The sequence below is a fragment of the Petromyzon marinus genome, chromosome 8 (assembly GCF_048934315.1).
Source record: "Petromyzon marinus isolate PM22_M1 ecotype Great Lakes invasive population chromosome 8, UKy_Petmar_22M1.pri1.0, whole genome shotgun sequence".
NCBI classification, from domain to species: domain Eukaryota; kingdom Metazoa; phylum Chordata; class Hyperoartia; order Petromyzontiformes; family Petromyzontidae; genus Petromyzon; species Petromyzon marinus.
In genome coordinates, this window is record NC_133674.1 from 5,276,286 (window position 1) to 5,303,725 (window position 27,440).

A 27,440-nucleotide genomic window follows, 5' to 3' on the forward strand; every position below is an offset into this window, starting at 1 on the left:
ATTTGTAGCCAACATTGAGAGATATTCAATTTACATGTTCATATCGGTACCCTAGTTGATCAATTTGAAATCCTGGATGACCCTACTGTGGGCCACACTGTGAGCCATTGTGAACCGGGAAAGTTCAGCGGACGCCTCGAAGACATCTGTTCACAGCTTTCCCTGAGCCTGGTCTTTTCCCATCAGACTTGGGTATGGACTTGGGTTGCTATTGAACAAAAAAACAACTGTACGCCCGAAGAAGTGGCACGCTGACATTACAGTTTTACCTCCACAAAAGCAAGGATTTCCCATTGAGGCAATGTCAACAGATTCTGTCAGTGGGCACCTATCAATACGTGCAAGACAAAGATCCCTCATATAGCCTCAAGCTACTATAGGGGCAAGTGCTGTAAGCTAAGCACCTATGAAGGCCTGCACGGCACACGAGGGGGTGGGTGGCCAGCACCACGCCCGGCCGCCTTTGTCTCCCTCATTGAGATGTTTTTTTCACATCGCACCAGGAACGTATTTGAGGCTGAGTCGACCTAGGGAAGGCCCAGGACCTGTTCAGTTAATCGTCACTAGTGTTGGTGGACGTGAGCGTGTATCAAACTCGGGTCGCTGAGTGTGTGTACACCGATGTGCATGCGTACACAAACTACGTAACGCATGCACGCACGTCTGAAGGCATTGGTTTGGCAAAGGCAGGCTGAATTTGTGCAACCAAATCAAGGGGACGGAGCATAAACACGACCACACCAATTATTTACAAAGGCCACACAAAGCATTTGCGCTGTTAAACAATTCAGTTAACCTGTTGCTAAAGAGTACACAAACTCAGGGTGAACATACCGGTTGTTGACACGGTACATTTCCATGAGCCACGCAAAGCATTATGCCAGCGCAAATGTCACGGGATATATTTTACTTTCAGCAGTTAGCTCCAAAATTTTTCAAACGAATTGGGTGACAGCTACAAAGTTCATGGGGCAGGTTACACAACAAGCACACAATGCGCATTCAAATATATAGGCAATTGCATAATTGCGAAGGAATGGTCTCTCCCCGAAAGCAGCGAAGCACAAGACATCTCACGAACAGAAACGGGCTCGTTAATCCGTTCCACGTCGACGAGAACGCGCGGCGCACGGCACTCACGCAGCCCGTGGGAGCGCACTGAGAGAGTGTCCCAGTGAAGGCACAAGGGGGGCCCTCGGTACACGTGTCTCGTTAAACTCATCACGAACAACGCGCCCACATTCCAACAGGGCACACTGTACAAACCCTGGCGTTATAAACGGACGGTTCGAAGAAAAAATAATTCGCGTTTATAAAATAAGGGGCAAACAAACAAACAAAAAAAAAGAGAGACGGCTTACCGTTTCCAACAGGTACCTTTTTTTCTTACGCACTTCCATTGCGTGCGCAAGCGCACCCAGGTGACACGCGATCAACAGAGGCGCGTTTGTTCAGAGCGGCGACTCTGCTCCTCTCTCGCTCCAGATCGCATCTATAAATACCGCAGGCTGCTGCTGCTATTGCAGCAGCGGCCGGGCAAAGGGGTGGCGGATCTGTCCAGATTCCAGGCTTGCATGTTGGTTTTGAGCCCGGATCTCCCATGCAAAACACTCACATACAATACGTGCGTATGTGTGCGTGCCCCGATGGATGTGGTTTATTCGTAGCAGGATCATTTGTCCGTGCTTATTTTTGGAAATGGAATTGGTGGAAAGTTTCTGTGGAAATGTAGCACTGGCAACACAGCGCGCAACTGCGTAACACGACCAATGCCGGAGCCTGTTGTGTAGCTACACGGCGTTTAATTAAGAGGGCAGCGACAGGGGAACGCTTAGGATGCCAGAGAATTATATCTGACAAACCCTACTGTACTCAGACAGTGGCAGTCACATTTGAACAAAATTGGAAAGGAAGCACGGGTTCTGAGCAAAGTGGATATTTATTTGGCACGCAGCATAGATTTTTTTTCCCCGAAAAAAAGCTCCATTTTACTCATGTGAAGTCACTCGAAGTGGAACAAAAAATATTTGAATTAAACTATTATTTCTCCGTGTGATGTTGAAGCAATCACTAGTTGCCTTTGGGAGCAATTGGGAATGAATGTTACCCAGGTCTCCTTAGTACAGTACAATACTTTGTATTCCACTAAGTTCACTTTGCCTTCATAAGAAATGTTTCGGGGTGCATTTCCCACAACACGAACAACAGGCAATTCTACGTTCATGCTGAGATTTGATGCAAAAAAATCCCAAAGATTATGTAATACCAAGAACAAACTCTATGAGCATGGAAGAGCTGTGTATACATCAACCAGGCCTCGACACAGCCTTCACATGGTGTAATCTCAAGTGTAAAAAATCATTATACATTTAGGTCAAATGTATTCATAAAAATAGTGCCGGCTCTGCAAATAACTTGTGATTGAACTGACGCAGAGAAAGGGAAAAAAAGCATTCTGATCATCACACACACACGGGTACAGCAGTTTTGATTTGACGCTGAATCATTAGCCTGCCTTTGAATCTGAAGGAATGCTATGTGTATTTTAGTATTCAGCTTAATTGCAACAAGAGAAACATACGGGGAGGGAACTGAAAGAGGGAGCTGAGAAGACGACAAAAACCCCAACCATGAAGATATTGTTAGGAAGTGATAAGACACAAAAATAGATGAGAGAAACAGACAAATCCAGTGACAGGGAAAAAAAGACGGACAGCGAGACAGAACAGCAAGAGGGTCAGAGAAAGAAACAGAGGCATTGAGAGACAGATCCATAGAGATATAGAGACATAGGGAGGTAGACACAGAGACAGAAGGTGATAGAGAAACAGAGATGGAGTCAGACAAATGAAAATTAACATTTGCCAGCTTATCGAAAAAAAACAAGTAACAATTATATTCGGCTTCACACTTGAATTTTATTAAACATCCTATTAGATATTTAATATTTGGCCACAGAGTACAAAGTGCAATTAGTGCACAATCAATTCGAAAGTCTTTATTTAGCAATACTGTACAACCACCAATTGGCAATGCGGAATACCGCACTTATCATTAATTTTGCCCTGTAACCTTGTCCCAACCACAACTTCTAACCACGTGTATCTAGAAGGTAAATACATAAATATTACACCACCAGCTTTGTCTCCACCTTGAGTGGAACAATGGCGCTTGCAAAAGTGGACTCATCTACTCGATGCTCAATTATATCTATATATTTTTGGAAAAAACTTCTTAAAGGTAATCCACCTATCGATGAAACCCGATGTGCACGCACGCAGAATTAGACCAGTGGGGGTGCGAGCTGATCTCAATAAAAACAAACTAGTGAGAAGACAAAAGAGAAACAGAAAGGAAGTAAAGATCTGAGAAAAGAGACATGTCGACAAAAATAGAGATGGACTTTTATATACTGCACTTATTAGCTTGTTACGCTTATTATTACTTGAATTTGAGCTGGCATTTGATGTGCCTCTATTTTTTTTCAATAATCCAAGGCCCCTTGCGCTGCTTGGGGCCTGACGCTTTTTCTAGACTTCTGCCTCGTGCCGCCACTGAGGCAGACGCCTTGAATCGTCGGAGTGCCATGCATGGAGTATGCGCTTAGCATGGGCTGACGAGCGATGTGTGCATGGTGACATGTCAGCAAGCACACTCAAACAAGGCCTCTCAGGAGCTTACGCTACCAAACACCGGTACGTGGAACCCACCCACGTCCAACCGCTTAACGGATGACGGAAATCTTCATGACTTACTCGAGGACAGGTTGCCAAAGAAAGATAATGGGTGCAACTGAAGACTGAGTGAGCATGCACGAAACCGGTGAGCACAAACTGTACCATTACGAATGACTATTGCTATAAACGTTGCCTATTATGTTTATTCCTCTTTAGGGCACTCTTATTGACGAGTTTGTTGAGTTTTTCTTTTATTAAAGTCTACGACGTGAAAAGCACATGTATACACGACAATAGAAAGCAACGTCGTGAAAGTTAGTATACTTTCACAGACAACTTTGTGAAATTAATTTCAAGTACAGTACAGTAATAAACCCGGTTTACGGAGGGGAGATGCGTTCCTGTAAAGGGGCAATGACGAATATCGAAACGATGTCAATTAAAGCGATGTACAGGGTAGTAGTAGTGGGTGGTGGTGGTGGTGGAGAAGAAGGCTGAGAAGTGATGGCGAGCGAGAAAGGACGGACGATGCTGTCAGTGACGTGACGTGTGTTGGGTTGAGGCGACGCAAATCGGGTAGTGGTGTAAATAATTAAGCGACGACATATTTGTAAAACGACGTGAAGGAGGAGACATAAATCGGAGTATTCCTGCAGCTTTAATGTATTTTTTTTCGTGAAGAAAAGAAACGTTCAACCTGTCCATGCAGATATTGCAGTTTATCTCTACAAGCACCGATGTCTCGCTTCGCTGCAGGGCGTAATGTTAAAATCGGTCTCACACAGCCCACCACGTTTACACGTTAGCCTATGTTATATAAAAGTGTGTGTCTGCTCGAGTGGCACATCATCACAGAGCAACGTCATTGCCCGAGCCACAACACCACTCACACCACCTACACCCAGACGCAGTTGGTCAGTGCGTGCACTGACCTTTAGTGACACAGGCACGTGAATTCCGCAGTGTGGATGTCACAAGCTCAGTACTGCATGTATGCATGCCTTCATGGCTTCTTTCTCCACATAATCTCCCAAAGGCACCTTTGGACCCTGCAATTCCATCTAATTGATTCCAGGCAGCTACTGCAATGACAACAATTAACATTTGTGCCCTGGTTTCAATTACGCAAAAGGAAACATCAGTTTGTTTGCAAGTGTCTGGCGGATTATTACATCACAGGATCGTGAGAGGTGGTAGCAGCTTGTGGAGGCCGTCATCCAGCAGTGGAGTGACATTGGCTGATGATGAGAATGATGATCAGGTGCACAGCGTAAATATCTTCTTGGGGAATTATTAAACATCAAAATAAAGAAAATTCCAACCATGTACGGGCCTCTTGGTTGCTAAAATTCCTATGTCCTTGTCTTATGGATTTGTTCATTTGGCTCAATAGCATAATCATCACAGGAGGATACATTAAAATCAAATAATTAGCTCAGCGTGGGCAGCATTGGTAAAGCAATGCTCTTATATCTCAATGTGCTCTTGAAGTTGAAATGCAAGTCTTGCTCGTTCTAAATAAAAACGTTCGTTCATTGAAAATTAATAAAATGTTGTACTTAAAAAATTCCCTCAGGGATTCATATTGGTCGTGCCCGATTACTTCGTTCTACATGCGTGACCTTCCGGGTGAGAACCCAGAGACCTCTCCCCGTGCAATGGGAAATGCTGTCGATCCAGCTACGTGGGAAAACCGTCTCAGTGAAACTCGCCCGGAAAAAACTCGTCCGGTGAAACTAGCCCTATGAAACTAGCCTGACAAAACGAGCCCGACAAAAGTAGCTTCGTGACACTAGGCTGGTGAAAGTAACGCAACGAAACTAGCCTGAAAAAACGCGCCCAGTGAAACTAATCTGGTGAAAACAGTCCGGTGAAAAGAGTCCGTGAAAACAAGCTCAGTTAAACAAGCATGATTTAAATTAACCTGGTTAAACTCGCGTTGTGAAACCAGCCTGGTGAAACAAGTCCATTGAAACTAGCCCAGTTACACTAGCCCAGTTAAACTTGCCTGGTTAAGCTAGCCCAGTGAAATGAGCCTGTTGAAACTAGCCCAGTTAAAATAGCCTGACGAAATGGACCCAGTGAAACAAGCCGGGTGAAGTGTTCCTCCTTTCCATCGGTTGAGTGACAATATTCCTCCACCACAGAAATTCCCGGCATCGTTACCAAATAACATTTGACATGCAATGCGAGTGGGAAGCAGACTCCCCCCGTGTCCGTTGCACCGCCTGATCCTAGCATGAGACACGCAGTTTCTAATATCAAACGTGAAACGTTTTAGAAAATGTTGTAATGGTAAGTCGCCGCACGTGACATCTGGCGCTCTGCTGTGTGCGACTTATGCTGCGACGCTCCTGCCACATTCCTCTGGCAGTACCAGCGCTGGAATTGTGCCACTCTTTTAGTAGCAATCTATAAATAATCGACCCAGAGCTTCTGGAAAACTGAATGAAATCTCAGTGTGTTTATATAAAAAAAAGTATACAGGGCACATACAGACTGTGTCGCTGCAATGTTTAAAGCAGGCGCCGTTTAAACGGCTGTTTGCTTTAAAGCGAGGGCAGAGAAGAACGACTGTACACCCAATTTGATATCTGGCTTGGAGTTTTATCGCCCGCATCGCACTTTGCTGAAGGCTCTTGCCAAAGCTAAAAAAAAAATCAGTCGAGAGTTTGCACATGGATTACACAATTAATACTCTGCAACGTCATCAGCCCTGAGCAGGAGTAATTGCACTCGCCTGCACTTGCCTTAGCGGAGTGGGGCACTGCGGTTACATATTTGGTTATCGGCCCATTCCTAAATGCTGCTACCCATGCAATAGTGCCAGTAAATTTCCTGCATTTTGTTTATCACAACAAGAGTGTATCCATTGATAGGCGTTCGATTTTAAACGTGAGGTTTTTATGAGTCAAAAATACTGGCTTATAAGGAACAAAATATAGATGGTGATGTGAGCAATGGCCCTTTTTCGTAGTAGAGATATATCTCTCTGCTGCTATGAAGATAGCTATGAAGATAGCAGAGTCAATTGCCCTAAGTGTCGCCTATAAAAAAATGTTTTTCCCTTTTAGGGCAGTATTATTATTTACGAATGTGTCGAGTTTTGTTTTACTTGTGTTTATGTATCACTGCCAACGCAGTATCACAAAAAACATGTTGTTTTCTATGGGTTTTGCGTTCAAGTTTTTATTTAGCCAATGAGCTATGATCAAGATAGGTATCATTAAGCAGCAAAAGTGTTTTTTTGTCATTATTATTTTCAAGTTGTTTACGAGGAAAAACCTCACTGAGTCTCAAGGCTCTTTCTAAGGAGGGTCCCATCAAGTTTTCACCAGTGGAGGCCGTGTCGCTGCTTTGCGTGATCCCATTTCAGCAGTTGACAGGTACATTCTCAGCATTGGGATGCTTGGCCAATACCTCCGATCAGCACGGTCGGCTACGTGCGGTGCGAAAGAAGATCAACGTAAATACACACAATACCAGTTATACTCTACGTTTTGAGCTATGGGTGAAAACTGGAAGAAGCCGTGGGAAAACCCATGCAAGAGCAGGTGGAGAACATGCAAAATTTCCACACGGAAAGGCACCAGAGTTTTAGAAACGAACCCAGGCCCTTCCAGCTGTGAGGCACGAGTGGTACACCACCTGTGCCACCCAGTCGCGACTGGCTTGCACGTACAGCTGGTTATATCATCCAGAAAATAAACCCCCCCGTGTTATTTATCTTTACTTTCTTGATCTTTAGTTTTGTATGTGTATGGGCGTGACAACACACATACCATTGGCCCTCTCTTAATGCCGTGCACTGAATGAAGCGGCTCATACGGCTATCTTGTTTGTTTCGTGCATTTTAACTCTGAACTAACACTGTTAAGGCTTGTAATTGCATGCACACTGAGTTCAATTTGTACGTGCTTGCAAAATGTACTCTGTAGAATACTAAGGTCATACTATGTTGAACTTTACTCTTTGGTTCTATTGGGTAAAGTCACGTAGGTAAAAAATAAAATAACAAAAATCACGACGTTTCGGCCACAACACAAGCAGCCTTCATCAGGTGAAGGGACGAGAATGTCTGGAGGACAGCGCTGGAGTGAAAAAAGCCACGCTCAGATCACGACCTTTAAGCTGTGTGAGAAGAAACAAAGCGCCTTGACAAAGGAATTAGCATATAATTTAGCATTGAAATGGCTCATTGAAATAGCTAAGTTAAAGTATACACATCCGCAGAGGCACCCCTTGACAAAGGAATTAGCATAGAATTTAGCATTGAAATAGCTGAGTGATTAGCTTGTAACTGGTCACAGAAATAGCTATGTTAAAGTCAGAGCATATACATTCACCGAGGCACCTAGTACAAATCAAACAGGAGAATTTAGCGAAACACAACCACGCTCAGACCGCGGACCTTTAAACTGTGTGCGAGCAAACAAGGTGCCCTGAGAAATAAATTAGCATACAAATTAGCATTTGATTGGCCGATTTTAGAAAAGAGGTGGTGTACGTGCCGGTGGACTTGCCGTTTGGCGCGGGGGGGGGGGAAGGGGGGGAGGGGGAGTTTACCTATTGATGGTGTGAAAAGGGAATTTATAAGAGCTGCGAAAGTTTGGGGTACCACTACTTGAAAAATATACTGTACCATTGAAATTAGTTTAATGTTTAGTTCGATTTAGAACATCTTTCCAATGGTTGCTTAATTTGAAACCATCTTCTCGGTTGAAATTGTGTCTGTTTGTAGATCTGAATTGCCTCGTGAACAAATCTCTCATCTTTCACACTGGACGTAGCCAAACGTGCTAATCGGAGGTGCGGGGGAGAAAGGACAACAAACTAAATACAACAAGCAGTTCGAAACAGGGGCGGAGCCAGGATTTTGACGTTGGGGGGGCTGACTTCAATATTCTGAGATATCCAGTGTATGTTTGTACAATGGGCGCCACAAATGTATAAAACAAATTTTATTGGATTTGAACGCGGAGTTTATTAATAGGTCGGAGCTGCTGATGTGGCTAATAAGTTCGATAAGTTCGAAAGGCTGCCGCTCAAGCAGCCTGCAGGGCAGCACAAAGTGGCAGCCTGCATCATTTTGCAGCAGCCGGATATCCGGTTATCCCGATTACCAACTTTCCCCAAATTTAAGGGGGGGCTAAGCCCCCCCCCCCAGCCCCCCCTATGGCTCCGCCCCTGGTTCGAAAGAAAGGAGTTAAATGAGTTAAGATTGATAAGAACACCAAAATACTGATAAAAATTGTAACTGAAAGTGAATTCCCTTTTATCTGTAAGATCATCAGCAGCAGCATCAACAGCCATCCTCTATTCCCCCCTGGATATAGGCCTCTCCAGGCTGCCACCATCCCACGCGGCCCGGCACTGCTCCGCAAGCTCACTCCTCTCTTTACATCGTCTGCCGAGCGGCATTCAACCTTGCGCGCACGTCCGAAGTGGTGCATGTGGCATCACTGCGGCCCGTGTTTGTTGTAACGACGCGGTCAAGCCGCGGCCGATCGTTCGCAAACAGCGCACAGTTACGACGCAGTTCTCGCGGCGCGTTCGCCGACAATTTCGGCTGCTTGGCGGAAGGAGATGCCGTTGTTGCTCCGACATAACCCTCACTCCGCCAGGGCAAGTGCATTCCAGTCGCTCTCACTGCGGGCGCAGCCCCCGGGGGAACTCGGGCGCACATGGCATAAACGCACTGCTGCGCGCCTGCGCGTGCTCAATGATCCGCGCGTGCGGATGAGTGAGCCATTGGTGCCGTATTAAAATGACACACAGGCCGCACGGTACTGGAAGTCACGCGACTCAAAACGCTGCGCCACTCGCCGCAGCGATGGAATTGCCAAACGTCACAGCCGTCTAATACACTTCCGCGGAGCGAGCTTCATCATGCGCGTGTTTTTGACGCTCACTTAATTAAGTGAGATCTATTAGATTACCCTAATCCGCATTTATAAGGTCTGCTGTTTGTTGGGACATCATCTGTCAGGGTTTGGAAGCCGGTTTCTCGTATCGGTGATTACAGAACCCATGCCACGTATAAGAGTGGAATGCCGAGGCCGATAAACTCATTAAAATACAACAACAGTGTCCAATCAGCTCATGTGATATTAAACACACACCTGTAAGAAATGTTTTATTTAACACAGAGTTTGACTGTAGATATCCCTTCCCTGGACTGTGGTGCGTGAGTGTGGGGCATTGGAAAGAGGTTGGGGAGGGAGGGAGGTTTATTCTTCAGCTGATCGCGGGCTGGGTGAAACGGGGAGTTGGGGGCGAGAGAGCAGATAGATACTCAGCGGAGGGGTGGGGAGTAGGCGGAGGAGGAAAGAGGAGAGGAGAAACCGGGATGTGGTTAAGTGGGACTGTCAGACATGAGTTTGCAGATGGATAGATGAGGCAGCGTATCATCCAATCGGCTAGCTTCCGAAACCAAATCAATCTGAGGCAGCGGCCCACATCAAAGGGAACTGCTTTCCTTATGCTTTCATATGTATACATGTACATGCGCTGGGCCTTTTGTTGTTGTTGTTGTCGATCTGCTACTGGATGAGGGGTTTCCGCACACCGCACAGTTTGTGGGGGCTATTTGGCCAGGCTTCACCACGCTGCGTCAATGTGGGTCGGGCCGGGTGAAAGGAGCACGGATTGTGGATCATAGTACGGTATAAACATAGGATTTTTCTGCACTGCCCTATGCTGCCAGACGCAGCCCTGCAGGAGGCTAGGACACCTGCTTTGTGCCTGCTGGTCGCCCGCGCTAGACCAGGCCTCAAGCCCCGCTCAGCTTCCAGCTTATGATGAGAACCAGCACATCGCGCGTGAATTTGTCATCAGCAAACCGTTTGATATAGAAACGTCACATTCAGTATTTCAGGAAGCTCTGGGTATTAATAATCATTTTTTATTTATGAAGCACCCTTAAACAGTCATTCTCAGGGCGCTATGCATGGAAAGGCGGACAATAGTAAACAACAACCAAGTAAAGAAGAACTGAGATAGACGTTTGAAAGTAACTAAAGAGAGTAAACCATTTTAAACTGATAAGTTTTCAGTCCAGATCTGCAGATTTGTAGTGGCTCGGAAGTCCCCTGACCTCGAAAGGCAAAAGGAGTTCCAGAGTTTAGGTGTCGCAATTTCAAAGCAACGATCACCCCAAGTGTGAAGCCTAGACCGTGAGCAATGCACAATCTGAGGATTTTAATGATCTTGATGGAACGTATGACTGAAGGTCATGAATGTAGGGTAGAGTACGTCCATTTAAGGCCTTGAATACCAGTGATAGATCTTAAAAACAATACGGGTACAGACAGGAAGCCAGTGAATGGACAGGAGCACAGATGTGATGTGATCCTCAAAGGGTGTACCAGTAAGCACCCTGGCGGCCGTATTTTGAACGTACTGCAGCCTGTTTAGGAGTTTGTTCGAGGTTCCAAAAAGCAGGGCATTACAGTAATCAATGCGTAAGAAAAAAATGCGTGGATCAGCCTTTCAATGTCTGCAGTGTTAAGGATGTGACGGAGCCGGCATGTGTTTCTCAGGTGGGAAAAATAGGTTCTCATGGTTCTGTTTACATGGGATTCAAAGGGTAAAGTTTTATTTTAAAAGACACCAAGATTATTGACCTCGTGTGTTTGATAGACGTTCCAACCATCAATAAAATAAGCTGTGTTTTTATCATTATTTTAAAGAAAGTTGAGGCATCCAGGCTTTGACATGAGAAATTGACCGTGCTAATAATGAAACTGTAGATACACCATCCAGTCCCAACTGTAGGTAGATCTGAAAGTCATCTGCGTAATAGTGATAGCTGAGCCCTTGGTGTCGTAATGAAGCTCCAAGTGGGGCCAGATAGACAGAGCACAGGATGGGGCCAAACACTGATCCCTGAGGGACACCGTGAGGAACTGTTAATTGAGGATGTGTAGGTGCCCATCGTGACCAAATGTTTGCGATTTGAGAGATAGGACTAGAACCATCTCAATGAGGTGCCTGAAATTACCATCAAGACTTCCAATCGGTTGAGTAAGATATTGTGATCAATCGTGTCGAAGCCTGCGCTTAGGTCAAGGAGGAGGAGAACACTTGGAGAACCTTCATCAGCAGCAACTAGGAGATTATTAATTATCCTTACTAAGGCTGTTTCAGTACTATAACCAGATCTAAAACCAGACTGAAATGGATCGAGTAGATTATTTGACAGCAGGTGTAAATGAAACCGTGAAGCGGCAGCCCGCTGAAGAATTTTAGAAAAGGCGATTGAGATTGGGCGAAAGTTGCTAATGACAGTTGAATCTCGACACGGTTTCTGGAGACGCGGTGTTACAGAAGCCATCTTAAATGCAGATGGGACAATCTCAGTTCAGTGACCTGTTAAGGAGATCTTGGAGGAATGGAACCAGAAAAGAGAAATTATCTCTAAGGACACACGTGGGAAAAGGATCAAGAGGACAAGTGGTGGGATGAGATTTGTTAATTAATGAAGTCAGTTCAGAGACTGACTTTTAATGTGGCAGCTAATACTGCTCCATTAAAAGATGGATAAGGTTAGTCATAAAGCAGATGGATGATTGAGGAGAGAAGTAATTGAGACCGGATGGAGTGAATTACAGAGAGCATCAGAGAGTGGCTGGTCGAGTAGTTTAGGTTGGTTGAAGAGCTTGTTTATGGTTGTAAATACAACTTTTCGGTTTCTTTTACCGGAAGCAATTTGGTTGATGAGGGAGGAAGATTTTGTGACGGTGATTGTGTCCTTGTAAGTGCGAAGACTTTAAACGTTTGATAAATATAATGTATGGTTAAACCAGATTTTATCCAGGTATTTGCAACAACACCTTTAAGCATCTGCAGCAGAGTGAGTGCAATATTAGCATCGTAATAATTAACAAACATCACATGTAGTTTAAAAATACTTTGCTATGCATTGATATGACTATACGGAGGTCTACATTGCTCAATGATTCCAATGGATATCCAATACTAACCAAGGATTAAGCTTACACTTAGAAACACAATAATATATAGCTAGCTCTTAACACGATTTGTCCTCATATGTATGTATAATACTATTATGGATTATCAAGAAAAAAAACGAGAATTGCGGTGTCCGATTCTGATTATTATTAACTGGAAGAAGCATTTAATTTCAAATATAATGCACAGTCTCACAAAAACTAAAACAGGTACACTTGTGAGAAGTGTAAGAGCAGAATGCACACCCCAGCCACCCTGCTGCATTGTTGGCTGAAACGCCACCTCCACCTGCTAGGGCCAACGTCTATGTGCTGTGTGGGCACGTGAGTTATTTATTTGTATTTGTAATTTACACTCCAATTTGGAACTCACTTAGTATTCAACAGGAATGAAGAGGGCTCATCTGGAATTACATAACAACCTACACACAAGGGAGTGCAGCGTTTAAAGCAAAGCATGATAAACTGATTGCAGACCAAAATGCTAAGAACTGCACGCTTCCGTTTGAATTGGAGAATACAAAGTTAAACACGTGCTGAACGAAATCCTGGCAGGGGATTCACTGAGCTCACTCATCCACTTTCTAAAAGAGTTGATAGTGGTTTTTATATGGATAGACTTGCCCCCACCATAGGAATGAGGAATTTCCACCATTAGCTGTAAACAGATCACCACCAAGGCCTCAATACTTATTTGCACAGAAAATATATTTTACTTTTTTTTACTGTTTGTTCTTTCAAGCGTAAGCTGCTGCAAATAAATCATCCACAAGAACTATAAATAACGTGTAAAAAAACCCCCCTCTGGAACAGCCCCAAATGAAACTTGAACAAAGACACCTTTTTGTATTCACGTCGGTTGCAGTCAGCAAAGATGTTTCGACGGAACGTTCTGCGTCACGGAGACGGCCGTCGTGCGTTCGCGACAGGCCACGTGACAGCGACGCTCACGTGCGCCGAGGGATTGAATGCCCATTAAGATACAAGTGCTGGCTTACTGAGGCTCGTTTACCTTCGTCGTAGTCTACTGAAGGGTATTCCCCCTCTCACTCCCCCCCCCCGCCTCGGATCTTGTGTTTTTTGATGGATAACGCAGAAGACGAACGGAAATGTTTAATGCCGCGACACTCGAGGGTACGGGTAAAGCTCGCGGGCGCGTCACGTGACACCGCCAGAGCACGCACGGGTGTTGTTCGCTCTGCAGACGCTCGCGCCGAACGTGCGCACGGACACCGGCTAAGTCGATTCACCGCCGGATGTTCACGATCTCACGCAAATATCGGACGGAGATTGTGCGATCGCCGGCTTTAAAGGAGGCAGGTGCATCGAGGAGGCGTGATGGCGCACGGTTTCGCTTTTAAGAAAAGCTGCGGTGCAAGAGTGCACATCGGACGAACGTAAAGTGAATAGAGGATTTGAGGCCTTTACGAAGAAAACAATCGACAGACGCAATATTATATAGTATTACAAAAATCAATTGTATTTCAACCAATGCTAAATGAGGTTGAAAGCTCATGGAGATGAAATTTCAATTGAGACCTCGAGAAACAAACGTGTAGGAGGGCACGTGAGTGTGATCTGTGATCAAAACTAATATAACGCAAACACAAGGAGTACAACAAAGCAAGAAATGGAGACGACGAATTACAGAGATTGAGATTAAACATTTGTTTTCATTATATCTTAGGAGTAGTGTATGCAATAGTTCGGTGAACACAAAACTGTGCAGGAATGATTTTGGCTGTAAGGCAGTAGACACTGTGAAGGTGTTCTAGTAGTGTCACAGTAGAGAGACGTACTGTGTGTTATAGCAGTGTCGTAGTAGAGACTACGGTGGTCTAGTGTCTTGGTATAGAGACGTACGATGTTCTAGCAGTGTCGCGATAGAGAAACGTACAGTGTTCTAGTAGTGTAGTCATAGAGAGACGTAATGTGTTCTAGTACGGTCATAGAAAGGTGCATGGTGGTCTCGAAGCGTCGTGGTACAGAGATGTACAATGAGAGATTCGTTCATGAGGCTATCCACATATACATATACAAACACAATTTCAACTGAGAAGATGGATTCTGGCTTAGCAATCATTGGAAGGAATTGATAAACCATTTCGGGTCTTAATTGATCACGCTTACGGTGGCTGTCAGACTGCATCCATTATTTTCGTCTCCCCCCTCCTCTTTTCCGAACATAGATGGACTCGTCCATCTGAATAACTGCCAAATCGCTCTCCGTGGTGCTAACGTTAAAAATAACCTCCACTTTTTAAAAATCTTCTTGCTGTGGTTTTCACACCTGATGATGATTGCTTGTGTTGCAGTCGAAACGTGATAATTATATTGTTTTATATTTTTATTATTTTATTGTTTCCCTTCTACGTGACTTTACCGAAAGAACCAAGAATATGAATCCCTGCCGTCATGAAAGCTTTAAATCAAAATTTAGTGTTATAGTAGTTTCATGGTAGAGATGTACAGTGCTATAGCAGTGTTGTGGTAAAGAGACAGTGTTCTAGTAGTGTCTAGGTAGTGAAATGTACAGTGCTATAGCAGTGTTGTGGTAAAGAGACAGTGTTCTAGTAGTGTCCAGGTAGTGAGATGTACAGTGCTATAGCAGTGTTGTGGTAAAGAGACAGTGTTCTAGTAGTGTCTAGGTAGTGATATTTACAGTGTTATATCAGTGTCATGGTCCACAGACATACAGTGCTCTAGTAGTGTTGTGGTAGACAGATGGACAATGTTCTAGTAGTGGCATGGTAGAGACGTCCAGTGTTTTAGTAGTGCCATAATACAGAGATGTACAGTGTTCTAGCAGTGTTGTTGTAGAGAGACATATGGTGTTCTACTAGTGTGATGGTACAGAGAATTACAGTGGTCGAGTAATATCATGGTCTAGAAACATAGTGTTCCAATTGTGTCGTGGTAGAGAGATGTATGGTGTTATAGCAGTGTTATGGAAGAGAAATTTACGGTGTTCTAGTAGTGTTGTGGTAGGGAGACGTAAGGTGTTGTAACAGTGTCATGGTCGAGACGAACGGTATTCATTAGTGTCGTAGTAGAAATGTGTAATGTTCCAGTAGTGTCATGGAAGAGAGGTGTACGGTGGTCTAAAAGCGTCGTGGTAGAGAGACGTATAATGGTCTAGTACTGTCCTGGTAGAAAGAAGTTGCGCGGTTCTAGTAGCGTCATGGTAAAGAGACGTACGGTGTTGTAACAGAGTAATGGTAGAGACGAACGGTATTCATTAGTGTCGTAGTAGAAAGACGTAACATGTTCTAGTAGTGTCATGGAAGAGAGGTGTACAGTGGTCTAAAACAATCGTGGTAGAGAGATGTCCAGTGTTCTAGCAGTGTCGTGGTTATAGAGACGTAAAATGGTCTAGTACTGTCATGGTAGAAAGACGTGCGGTGTTCTAGTTGTGTCAAGGTAAAGAGACGTTAGGTGTTCTAGTAGTGTCATGCTAGAGAGGTGTATGGTGTCCTCGTTGTAGCATGGTAGAGAGACGTACAGTGTTCTAGTCGTGTTGTGGTAGACAGATGGACAATGGTCTAGTAGGGTCATGGTAGAGACTTGGTGTTTTAGCAGTGCCATAATAGAGAGATGTACAGTGTTCTAGCAGTATCGTGGAGAGCCGTATAGTGTTCTACTAGTGTGATGGTACAGAGAAGTAAAGTGGTCTAGTAAAATCATGGTAGAGAGACATACAGTGTTCTAGTAGTGTCGTGGTAGAGAGATGGATAGTGTTCTAGTACTATCATGCTAGAACGACGTACAATGTTTTAGTAGTGCCATTGTAGAGATATACACATTGTTCTATCAGTGTCGTGGTACAGAGACACGCTGCTCTACTAGTCTCATAGTAGAGAGACGTATGGTGTTCTACTAGTTTGATGGTCGAGCGACATGCGGTGTTCTAGTAGTGTCATGGTAGAAAGACGTGCGGTGTTCTAGTAGTGTCATGGTAGAGACACGTACACGGTGTTCTAGTAGTGTCATGGTAGAAAGACGTGCGGTGTTCTAGTTGTGTCATGGTAGAAAGACGTGCGGTGTTCTAGTAGTGTCATGGTAGAAAGACGTGCGGTGTTCTAGTTGTGTCATGGTAGAGAGACGTACACGGTGTTCTGGTAGTGTCATGCTAGAGTGGTGTGCGGTGTTCTAGTATGCTTGGTTCTTTTGGTAAAGTCACGTAGATATAAAATAAAAGATAATTGAATTAAATATAAAAATAATAAATTGAAAATTATAAAAGCAAAAAACCCATGACATTTCGATCGCAACACAAGCAGTCTTCATCAGGCGGAGAGATAAGAGGGGCAAGCCTCCAAATGCAACTGCTTTTAAGAGCTTTCAAAGTGCATGGTGGGAGGGAGTGGGCAGAGATAGGGGGAGAGAGAGGGGGGGTAGAGGTGGAGCTGAAGGTGAGGGCGTAGTCCAAGTGTGTTAGACAATGGGGGGAGGAAGAGGGTAGAGATAGGGGGGAGAGAGAGGGGGAGGTAGATGTAGAGGTGCTGTGGAAGAGAAACGTACAGTGTTCTAGTAGTGTATTGGTAGAGAGAATAATGGTATTCTAGTCATGTCTTGGTAGACAGATGTATGGTGTTCTAGTAATGTTGTGGTAGAGACATACGGTGTTCTAGGACGCTCATGGTAGAGAGACATAGTGTTATAGTAATTTCGTCGTAGAGAGACATACGGTGTTCTAGTAGTGTCATGGTAGAGAGACGAAGTGTTCTAATAGTGTCATGGTAGAGAGGTGCGCAGTGTTCAGTACTGTCGTAGTAAGACATGGTGTTCTAGTAGTGTGGTACTAAAGAGACGTAGCATGGTATAGTAGTGCCATCGTATAAAGACGTACGGTATTCTAGTAGTGCCACGGTAGAGACGAACGATGTTCGCGTAGCGTCATGGTAGAGAGACGTGCGGCGTTCTAGTAGTGTCATGGTAGAGAGAAATACAGTGTTCTAGTAGTGTCATGGTAGAGAGAAATACAGTGTTCTAGTAGTGTCATGGTAAAGACGTACTGTCATGGTAGAGGATTTCATTGTTCAATACTGCCATAGTAAGACGTATGGTGTTCTTGCAGTGTCGTGGTAGAGATATGTACGTTGTTATAGTAGTGTCGTGATAGAGAGTACGGTGTTCTCATAGTGTCGTGGAATAGAAAGGTTCAATGTTCTAGTAATGTCATGGCAGAGAGACAGAGTTTTCATGGTTGAGAAACGTACGGTATTCTAGTAGTGTAGTAGTAGAGAGATGAACGGTGTTCTAATAGTGTCGTGGTAAAGAGATGCACGCTGTTCTAGTATCATCATGGCGTGTTATAGTAGTCTCGTCACACAGAGACAAATGGTATTCCAGTAGTGTTGTGGTAGACAGACGAAAATGTGTTCTAGTAGTGTCGTGGTAGAGACGAACGGTTTTCGCGTAGCGTCATGGTAGATAGACGTACGGTGTTCTTTTAGTGTCGTAGTTCGAGAGACGTACGATGATCTAGTAACGTAATGATAGAGACGTATGGTGTTATAGTCGTGTCATGGTAGAGATACGTACAGTGTTCTAGTAGTGTCATGGTAGAGAGACATACAGTGTAATAGTAATGTCGTCAAAGAGAGACATAAGGTGTTCTGGTAGTGTCATGGTAGACAGACGCATGGTGTTCTCATAGTGTCATGGAAAAGAAATGTACCATGTTTTAATAATGTCGTTGTAGAAAGACGTATGGTGTTCTAGTTGTGTGGTGGTAGACAGACGCATGGTGTTCTAGGAATGTGGGAGAGAAGTACAGTGTTCACGTAGCGTCATGATAGAGAGACGTATGGTGTTCTAGTAGTGTCGGGGTAGAGCGACGTATGTTGTTCTAGAAGTGTTTAATGACACATTTTTACGTACGCGTTCTAATCCAAAAAAACTATATTATAGACGTACCGTGTTCTAGTAACAGACTGCGAGATAAGAAGGCACACCTGATCGAGTCGCTCACCTTCCTGAAGAGATGCCGCGACAACAAGGTAATACCGATCGCCTTTACACTCACATCTGCTGCTGTTGCTTCCCCTAACGCTAAACGCATCTTGTTTAAGGCCAGCCTAGCCCTAATCTCAGAAAGAATAAGGCTGCTCCGATTTGTACTTGATAATTTAGACAAGACTCTCTTACAATCACCTTTAGCATTAACAGACAAAATGTCTACATTATGAGACCTCCTTTGCCAGTAGCACGATATAGTCATATGTTTTTACCCTTTTATCTGACACCAGATAAAAGGGTAAAAACTATTACTAGACAAAATGTTCACATCTGATTGGGACCATGTGGATAACATGGCTGTTTCTTCAGCTGCTTCAATGTCAACCAAAAGCAGAGTCAACCTGATTGCTAAATTCAACCTCCTGTCAAAACAGAAACCCGAACCACACTTGGAAATGTTAGATGTTAACAAAGCTTCAAATCAAGAAAGATTGTTATCAATCACAGTAACAGCCCAATTTCTGACAGCCTAAAATCGGTACTAGCTAAGGGATTGAATTTCGCAGTCACCCCCAAACACATCCCAGTGGATGACATCATTGCCCAGGTCGACATAGCCCTCAAAGGTCTGGGACACATCCCAGCAAACGTTGCAAGATCTGAAATCGCTGCTATCCTCAAAAATGCTAAGAAACCCATTATCAACATTAGCAAGGATGAACGTTTTGAACTCGCTCAATTAAAAAAGGAGAGCTGATATTGTCATCCTCTCAGCCGACAAGGGCAATGCCACTGTCATCATGGATAAAACCACATACAACAAAATCCACGACCTCAATGATGGCTGCTATACCAAAATTAACAAAGACCCTCCCAAAAACTTGGCCACTAAAACCAACAAAATCATCACTTATTCGACTTTCATAATCACACCCACCAAACAGCTCTCTAAAACCTTCAGCTGCTAGACCACCCAGATTTTACGGCCTTCCAAAAATCCATAAAGAGGGTACTCCACTCCGTCCTATCGTATCCACCATTAACTCACTCACAGACTGGCACGATTTCTGTCTGAGACTCTGCTTCCCTTCACGGGCAAGACCGCCTCAGCTGTACTTAATTCGGCCCACTTGGTTTCACTAATCAAGGACATATCACTGTCCCCGGAGGATTTGCTTGTCAGCTTCGATGTAGTCTCCCTCTTGACCAAGGTACCTGGACCTGATACTATTGCAATCATTGAAGACCTGTTCCAACAGGGATTGGATCCTGATGTACTTTAGTTGGTAAGGCACTGCTTTACACTGCCTTACCAACACTTACGTCACCTGGAATGGTACTTTCTACAAACAGAATGAAGGTACCCCAATGGGCTCTCCCCTATCACCAGTGGTAGCGAATATTTTCATGGAGAAATTTGAGACAGATGCCATCCAGACATCCACCCGACGTCCTTCCTTGTGGAAGATACGTAGATGACACGTTCGGCATCTGGCCACATGGCCTGACGGCACTATACCAATTTCTCAACCACATCAATTCCATACACCCCTCCATCAAATTCACCATGGAAGTGGAAAATGATGGCAAGCTACCATTCCTGGATGTTTTGATCGAGAAGAGAGCTGATGACCCGTTGGGACACTGTCTATAGGAAAGCCACCCACACGGATTCCTATCTAAAGCCTGACTCCCACCACCATCCAGCCCAGAAGAATTCCCTCATCAAAACACTACACACCATAGGGCCCGTTGCATCTCAGGCTCTCAGGAGGATTGGATATTCTGACCGCACAATCCGCAAAGCTGCATCCCCAACCATGGGTAGAGAATCATCTGAGGACCCAATGCAAACCATCACCTTACCATACATAGCAGGGATTACCAAAAGGATTTCTAAAATCTTGAACAAACACAAGATCCTAGTTCGGTTCAATACAGTACACAAAATCCCTTATTTGATCCCATCAGTGAAGGATGCAATTCCGGACATGCAATGTCCTGGTGTCTATAAGCTGAGTTGTGTCTGCGGCAGCAATTACATTGGTGAAATGAAGCAACATGTCTCAGACCGGGTTCGCGAACACAAAGCGGATTTGAAACACGGCAGAACCAAAACCTCAGAGGTGGTGGATCATTGTTTCAACGCTGTGGGCACACATGACATTGTTTTCTCCGAGACCAAGGTGCTCTGTAAACCCTCGGGCTACCATCAGAGATTTGTTCATGAAGCCATCCAGATATACAAACACAGACAAAACTTTATTCGAGAATATGGATTCAGATTGAGCAATCATTGGAAGGAAGTGAAAAACCACGTTAAGTTTTAACTGCTATGATTTTCACTCACCCACCCGTGTCGTCTTGGGATCCGGTTACTAATTCAAGCTCATTTACATGCTAATTTCTCCCTCCCCCCTCTCCCCCCTGTGCCAGCCCCCACCCATCCCTGCACGCTACAAACCCTCTCCCCTTCCTCCCCCGTGAACTCCTGCAGCAACGACTCTACAAACCCCCCCCCCTTCCCCCCCTCCCGTGCCTATATGAAGCCACAACAGCAGATCGTTTTCTCACCTGAAGACAACGCTTGTGTTGCGACCGAAATGTCGTAGTGTCATGGGAGAGACATACAGTGTTCTAGCACTGTTGTGGTAGAGAGGAGTTCATTGTTCAGTGATAGACTAGAGTGTTCTAGTAGCGTCATCGTATAGAGACCAAAGGTGTTCTAATAGTGTCGTGGAAACGAAACGTTCGGTGTTCTAGTAAGGTCGTGGTAGAGAGACATAAGGTGTTCTCGTAGCATCATGGTAGAGAGGCATACGGTGTTCTAAAAGCGTCGTGGAAGAGAGACGTATGGTGTTCTAGGAGAGTCATGGTAGAGACAGCGTTATAGTAGAATCGTTGTATAGACACGTAAGCTATTCTAGTTGTGTCGTGGTAGAGAAAAGTATGGTGTTCACGCAGCATAATGAGAGACTACAGTGCTCTAGTAGTGTCGGGATAGAGAGACGTACGGTGTTATAATAGTATCGTGGAAGAAAGATGTATGTTCTAATTTATTTATACATACGCAATCTAATCCAAAAAACCTACATTATAGACATACACCCACCATGACATACTGTCATGGTGGGAGGAGTTCATTGTTCAGTACTGTCGTAGTAAGATGTACAGTGTTCTAGTACTGCCATGGCAGAGAGGATTTAATTGTTCAGTACTGTCGTAGTAAGAAGTATGGTATTCTAGTAGTGTTATAGAGAGACGCAGCATGTTATAGTAGTGTCGTGGTTACAGGGAAGTACGGTGTTCTAACAGTGTCGTGGAAGAGAAACGTACAGTGTTCTAGTAACATCGTGGTAGAGAGACATACATATTCTAGTAGTATCATGGTAGAGAGATGTACGCTGTTCTAGTAGTGTATTGGTAGAGAGACAGATGGTGTTCTCGGAGGGTCGTGGTAGACAGACGCTTGGTGTTCTAGGAGTGTTGTGGGATAGACGTACGGTGTGCTAAGAGTGTGGTAGTAGAGAGACGTATGGTGTCCTTTTAGTGTCGTCGTAGAGAGATGTAGAGTGTTCTGGTAGTGGCATGGTCGAGAGACGTACGGTGTACTAGTATTGTCATGGTAGAAAGATGTACAGTGTTCTAGTAGTGTCGTGGAAGAGAAACGTATGGTCTTCTAGTAACGTCGTGGTACAGAGACATATGGTGTTCTAGGAATGTCATGGTCGAGACGTACGGTGTTCTATTAGTGTCATCAGAGACGTACAGTCTTCTAGTCGTGTCATGGTAGAGAGACACAGTATAATAGTAGTGTCATCATATAGAAAAGTAAGCTATTCAAGTAGTCATGGTAGAGAGACGTATGGTATTCAAGTAGTGTCATGGAAGAGACACGTACGGTGTTCTAGTGGTGTGATGGTAGAGACATACAGTGTTACAGTAGTGTCGTCATATAGAGACGTAAGCTATTCTAGTAGTGTCGTGGTAGAGAGCCGTATGGTGTTCTAGTAGTGTCGTAGTAGAGAGACGTATGGTGTTCTCGTAGTGTCGTGATAGAGAGACATAGCACGTTATAGTAGTGTCACGGTAGATACACTAGAGCAGTGGTTCTTAACCTGGGTTCGATCGAACCCCAGGGGTTCGGTGAGTCGATCTCAGGGGTTCGGCAGAGCCCCCGCCACGGAGGTCCGGACACACTTGAATTATTGTGTAAATTTGTGATGACACACACGGCCCGCTTGGCCATCACTGGCTGCAGATGATCATGCTACACTGCTTGGCCAATCAGCGCTGCGGGGAATTTAGTGCGTACTCAGTAGTCAACGTGTGACTGTTGTCGTACGTCGTGTGATTTATTTAATATTTTATCCATACTAACTATGTCGGGCAAAAGAAGAAAGTGGTCGGACGAATATGTACAACATGGATTCTCATGTATCACGGAACGTGATGGGAGTGAGCGTCCTATCTGCATGATTTGCAACGCCAAGTTGAGCAACTCTAGTCTTGCACCGGCAAAACTAAAGGAACACTTCTTGAAGCTGCATGGAGACGGGGAATACAAGAACACAACACTTGCTGAATTCAGGGTGAAGAGAGCCAGATTCGATGAAAGGGCCATTCTGCCTGCTCTTGGATTTGTACCTGTTAACAAACCGATCCTGACAGCATCGTACGAAGTTGCTTACCTGATCGCAAAGCAGGGCAAGCCACACACCATTGGTGAAACACTTGTGAAACCAGCTGCATTAAAGATGGCGAATCTGATACTCGGAACAGCGGCCGTAGGTAAATTATCCCAAATTCCCCTTTCAAATGACACCGTCAGTGACAGAATAGAAGACATGAGTAAAGACATCTTGGCTCAAGTAGTCGCGGATCTGATTTCAAGCCCGGCAAAATTCAGCCTTCAACTCGACGAAACCACAGACGTTTCTGATCTAAGCCAGCTTGCTGTTTTTGTACGCTATGTGAAAGACGACATGATAAAAGAAGAGTCTTTATTTTGTAAGCCTCTTACAACAACGAAGGCAGCCGATGTGAAGAAGCTTGTGGATGACTTCTTCAGAGACAACAATCTTTAATGGGATATGGTTTCTGCAGTTTGTACGGACGGAGCTCCAGTCATGCTGGGAAGAAAGTCTGGTTTTGGTGCGCTAGTAAAGGCCGATGCACCACACATCATTGTGACGCATTGTATTCTGCACAGGCATGCGTTGGCAACAAAAACCTTACCTCCAAAAATGGCAGAAGTATTAAAAACTGTGGTGGAATGTGTGAACTATGTGCGAAAAAGTGCTCTGAGGCACCGCATCTTCAGTGAGCTGTGTAAAGAAATGGGCTCTGAATTTGAGGTACTTCTGCTCCATTCTAATATTCGGTGGTTATCCCGGGGACAGGTGCTGAATCGTGTTTTTGCCATGCGTGTGGAATTAGCCCTGTTTTTGCAAGAGCACCAACACTGCCATGCAGATTGCTTAAAAAATCCTGAGTTCATTCTCATTTTAGCGTACATGGCTGATATATTCGCAGCTCTCAATCATCTCAATCAGCAGATGCAGGGTGGTGGAGTCAATATCATGGAAGCGGAAGAACACCTGAAGGCTTTTCAAAAAAAGCTACCGTTATGGAAACGACGAACAGAGAACAATAACTTCGCAAACTTCCCGCTTGTGGACGACTGTGCAAGTAAGATCGAAGATGTGTCTGGAATCGGAGATATTTCTGTATCCACGGAACTGAAGCAAACAATTGCCACGCACTTAGATGAGCTTGCAAAGTCTCTCGACGGATATTTCCCTACAAGAGAGTCATATCCAGCATGGGTGAGACAGCCGTTCACGTTTGCTGTTGAAACAGCAGATGTCAATGATGAATTCCTCGACGAAATCATTGAAATTCAGCAGAGCCAGGTTCAACAGCAACTGTTCAGAACAACAACGCTCTCAACGTTTTGGTGTCGACAAATGAACAAGTATCCAGTTATTGCTAAGAAAGCCCTGGATTTTTTATACCATTTGTTACAACATATCTTTGTGAGCAATCCTTTTCGAGGATGCTGGACATAAAAACGAAGAAAAGGAACAGACTTTGCTGTGAAAATGACATGAGAGTGGCACTTGCCAAGGTGAAGCCACGCATATCTGAACTGATCTCTCAAAGGCAACAGCAGAAGTCACATTGATTTCCAGGTATGTAATTTGTTGTGAGTTTATGCATTGTGTTGGTTTTATTCTTTGAACAAGGTAATGTTCATGCACGGCTCATTTTGTGTACCAGTAAAAAACATATCTATGTCTTGAATTTGAAAAAAATCACATTTTATTTTTCACTAAAGAGGGGTTCGGTGAATGCGCATATGAAACTGGTGGGGTTCGGTACCTCCAACAAGGTTAAGAACCACTGCACTAGAGTGTTACAGTAGTGTTGTCGTACAGAGACGCAAGTTGTTTTGGTAGTGTCTGGTTGTCGCTTGATTAAGTTAGTTGTAATTACTGGCCAAACGTCATACTCAGTTTGTAAATGTTGTGGCTTGGCTCTCCAACACACCCGTGTGCTGTACTAGTGACGAATTGGCACGTTCTGTTTACGTGACAACCCTTACTAGTTGGCTGTGTCGGGTGGTGGCGGGTTTTAATGAGACATTTATATATTTATGTGATCTAACCCAAAAAATCTCTATTATATTGTGTCATGGTAGAGGAAAGTACGGTGTTCACGTAGCATCATGATAGAGAGACGTACGGTGTTCTAGTAGCGTCATGGTAGAGAGACTACAGTGTTCTAGTAGTGTCGGGGTAGAGAGAAGTGCGGCATTATAATAGTATCGTGGAAGAGAGATGTATGTTATAGAAGCGTTAAATGACACATTTATACGTAGGCAATCTAATCCAAAAACACGATATTATAGACGTATGGTGTTCTAGTACTGTCATGGTAGAGAGTTCATTGTTCAGTACTGTCATAGTAAGAAGTACGGTATTCTAGTAGTGTCGTTGTAGAGAGACGTAGCATGTTATAGTAGTGTCGTGGTAGAGATACGTACAGTGTTATAGTTGTGTCATAGAGACTGAAGGTGGTCTGGTAGTATCATGGTAGAGAGATGTACGCTGTTCTAGTAGTGTATTGGTAGAGAGACAGATGGTGTTCTCGGAGGGTTGTGGAAGACAGACACATTGTGCTCTAGGAATGTTGTGGGAGAGACGTACGGTGTGCTAGGAGTGTGGTGCTAGAGAGACGTATGGTGTCCTTTTAGTGGCGTGAAAGAGAGATTTAGAGTGTTCTGGTAGTGTCATGATAGAGAGACGTACAGCGTTCTAGTAGTGTCGTGGAAGAGAAACACACGGTCTTCTAGTAACGTCATGCTAGAGAGGCGTACAGTGTTATAGTAGTGTTGTCGTATGGAGACTTAAGGTGTTCTTGTAGTATCATGATAGAGAGACGTACTGTGTCCTAAAAGCGTCGTGGAAGAGAGACGTACGGTGTTCTAGAAGCGTTTAATGAAACATATATACGCGATCTAATCCCAAAAAACTATATTATAGACGTAGTGTTCTAGTAGTGTCATTGGAAAGAGGATTTCATTGTTCAGCACCGTCATAGTAAGACGTACGGTGTTCTTGTCGTGTCATGTAATAGTAGTGTCGTGGTAGAGAGACGTACAGTGTTAGAGTATCGTAGGATAAAGATGTACAGTGTTATAGTGTCGTAGTAGAGAGACGTAAGGTGTTCTGGTCGTGTCGTGGTACGGATAAGTACGGTGTTCTAATAGTGTCGTAGAAGAGAAACGTACAGTGTTCTAGTAACGTCGTGGTAGAGAGACGAACGCTGTTCTAGTAACGTCGTGGTAGAGAGACGAACGCTGTTCTAGTAGTGTATTGGTAGACAGATGCATGGTGTTCTAGGAATGTTGTGGGAGAGACGTACGGTGTGCTAGGAGTGTGGTACTAGAGAGACGTATGGTGTCCTTTTAGTGGCGTAAAAGAGAGATGTAGAGTGTTCTGGTAGTGTCATGATAAGAGTCGTACAGTGTTCTTGTCGTGTCATTGTAGAGACATGCAACGTTGTTCAAGTAGTGAAGTGATAGAGATACGTAGCATGTAATAGTAGTGTCGTGGTAGAGAGACGTAGTGTTCTAGTAGTGTCGTGGAAGAGAAACGTACGGTCTTCTAGTAACGTTGTGGTAGAGTGACGTACGGTGTTCTATTAGTATCATCGTAGAGACGTACAGTGTTCTAGTCATGTCATGGTTCAGAGACATAGTGTTATAGTAGTGTCGTCATATAGAGACGTAAGCTGTTTTAGTAACGTCGTGGTAGAAAGACGTAGTGTTATAGTAGTATCATCGTCTTGGTAGAGAGACGTATGGTGTGTCTAAGAGTATCGTGGAAGATAGACATGTTGTTTAATGACACGTTTATATGTACAGTGTTTAAGTAGTGTCATGGTAGAGAGACTTAGTATTCTAGTAGTCTAATGCTAGAGATGTACTGTGTTCTAGTAGTCTCATGGTAGAGACGTACGGTGTTCTAGTAGTGTCATGGTAGAGAGACGTAGTGTTCTATTAGCCTCATGGTAGAGAGACGTAGTGTTCTAGTAGTCTCATGGTAGAGACGCACTGTGGTCTAGCAGTGTCATGGTAGAGATATTTACAGTGTTCTAGTAGTGTCATGGTAGAGATATTTACAGTGTTCTAGTAGTGTCGTGGTAGAGAGACCTACTGTGTTCTAGTAGTGTCATGGTAGAGAGATGTAGCGTATTCTAGTAGTGTCGTGGTAGAGGGACTACGGTGTTCTGGTAGTGTCATGGTAGAGATATTTACAGTGTT

The 27,440-nt window shown here is 44.2% G+C and overlaps 1 protein-coding gene across 22 annotated transcripts in view; it reads right to left on the reverse strand.

The window, feature by feature from the left end:
- LOC116940156 (uncharacterized) overlaps window positions 1-27,440 on the reverse strand; it is a 232,355-nt gene that overhangs the window by 100,383 nt on the left and 104,532 nt on the right. The window contains exon 1 of one of the 22 annotated variants that reach the window (XM_076065540.1): window positions 1,362-7,956. The exons of the other annotated variants lie outside the window; for them this stretch is intronic. Coding sequence (XP_075921655.1) covers window positions 1,362-1,400 — 39 coding nt within the window. The 5' untranslated portion in view covers window positions 1,401-7,956. Of the gene's footprint in view, window positions 1-1,361; window positions 7,957-27,440 lie in introns of those variants that run through there. 22 annotated transcript variants of the gene reach the window in all.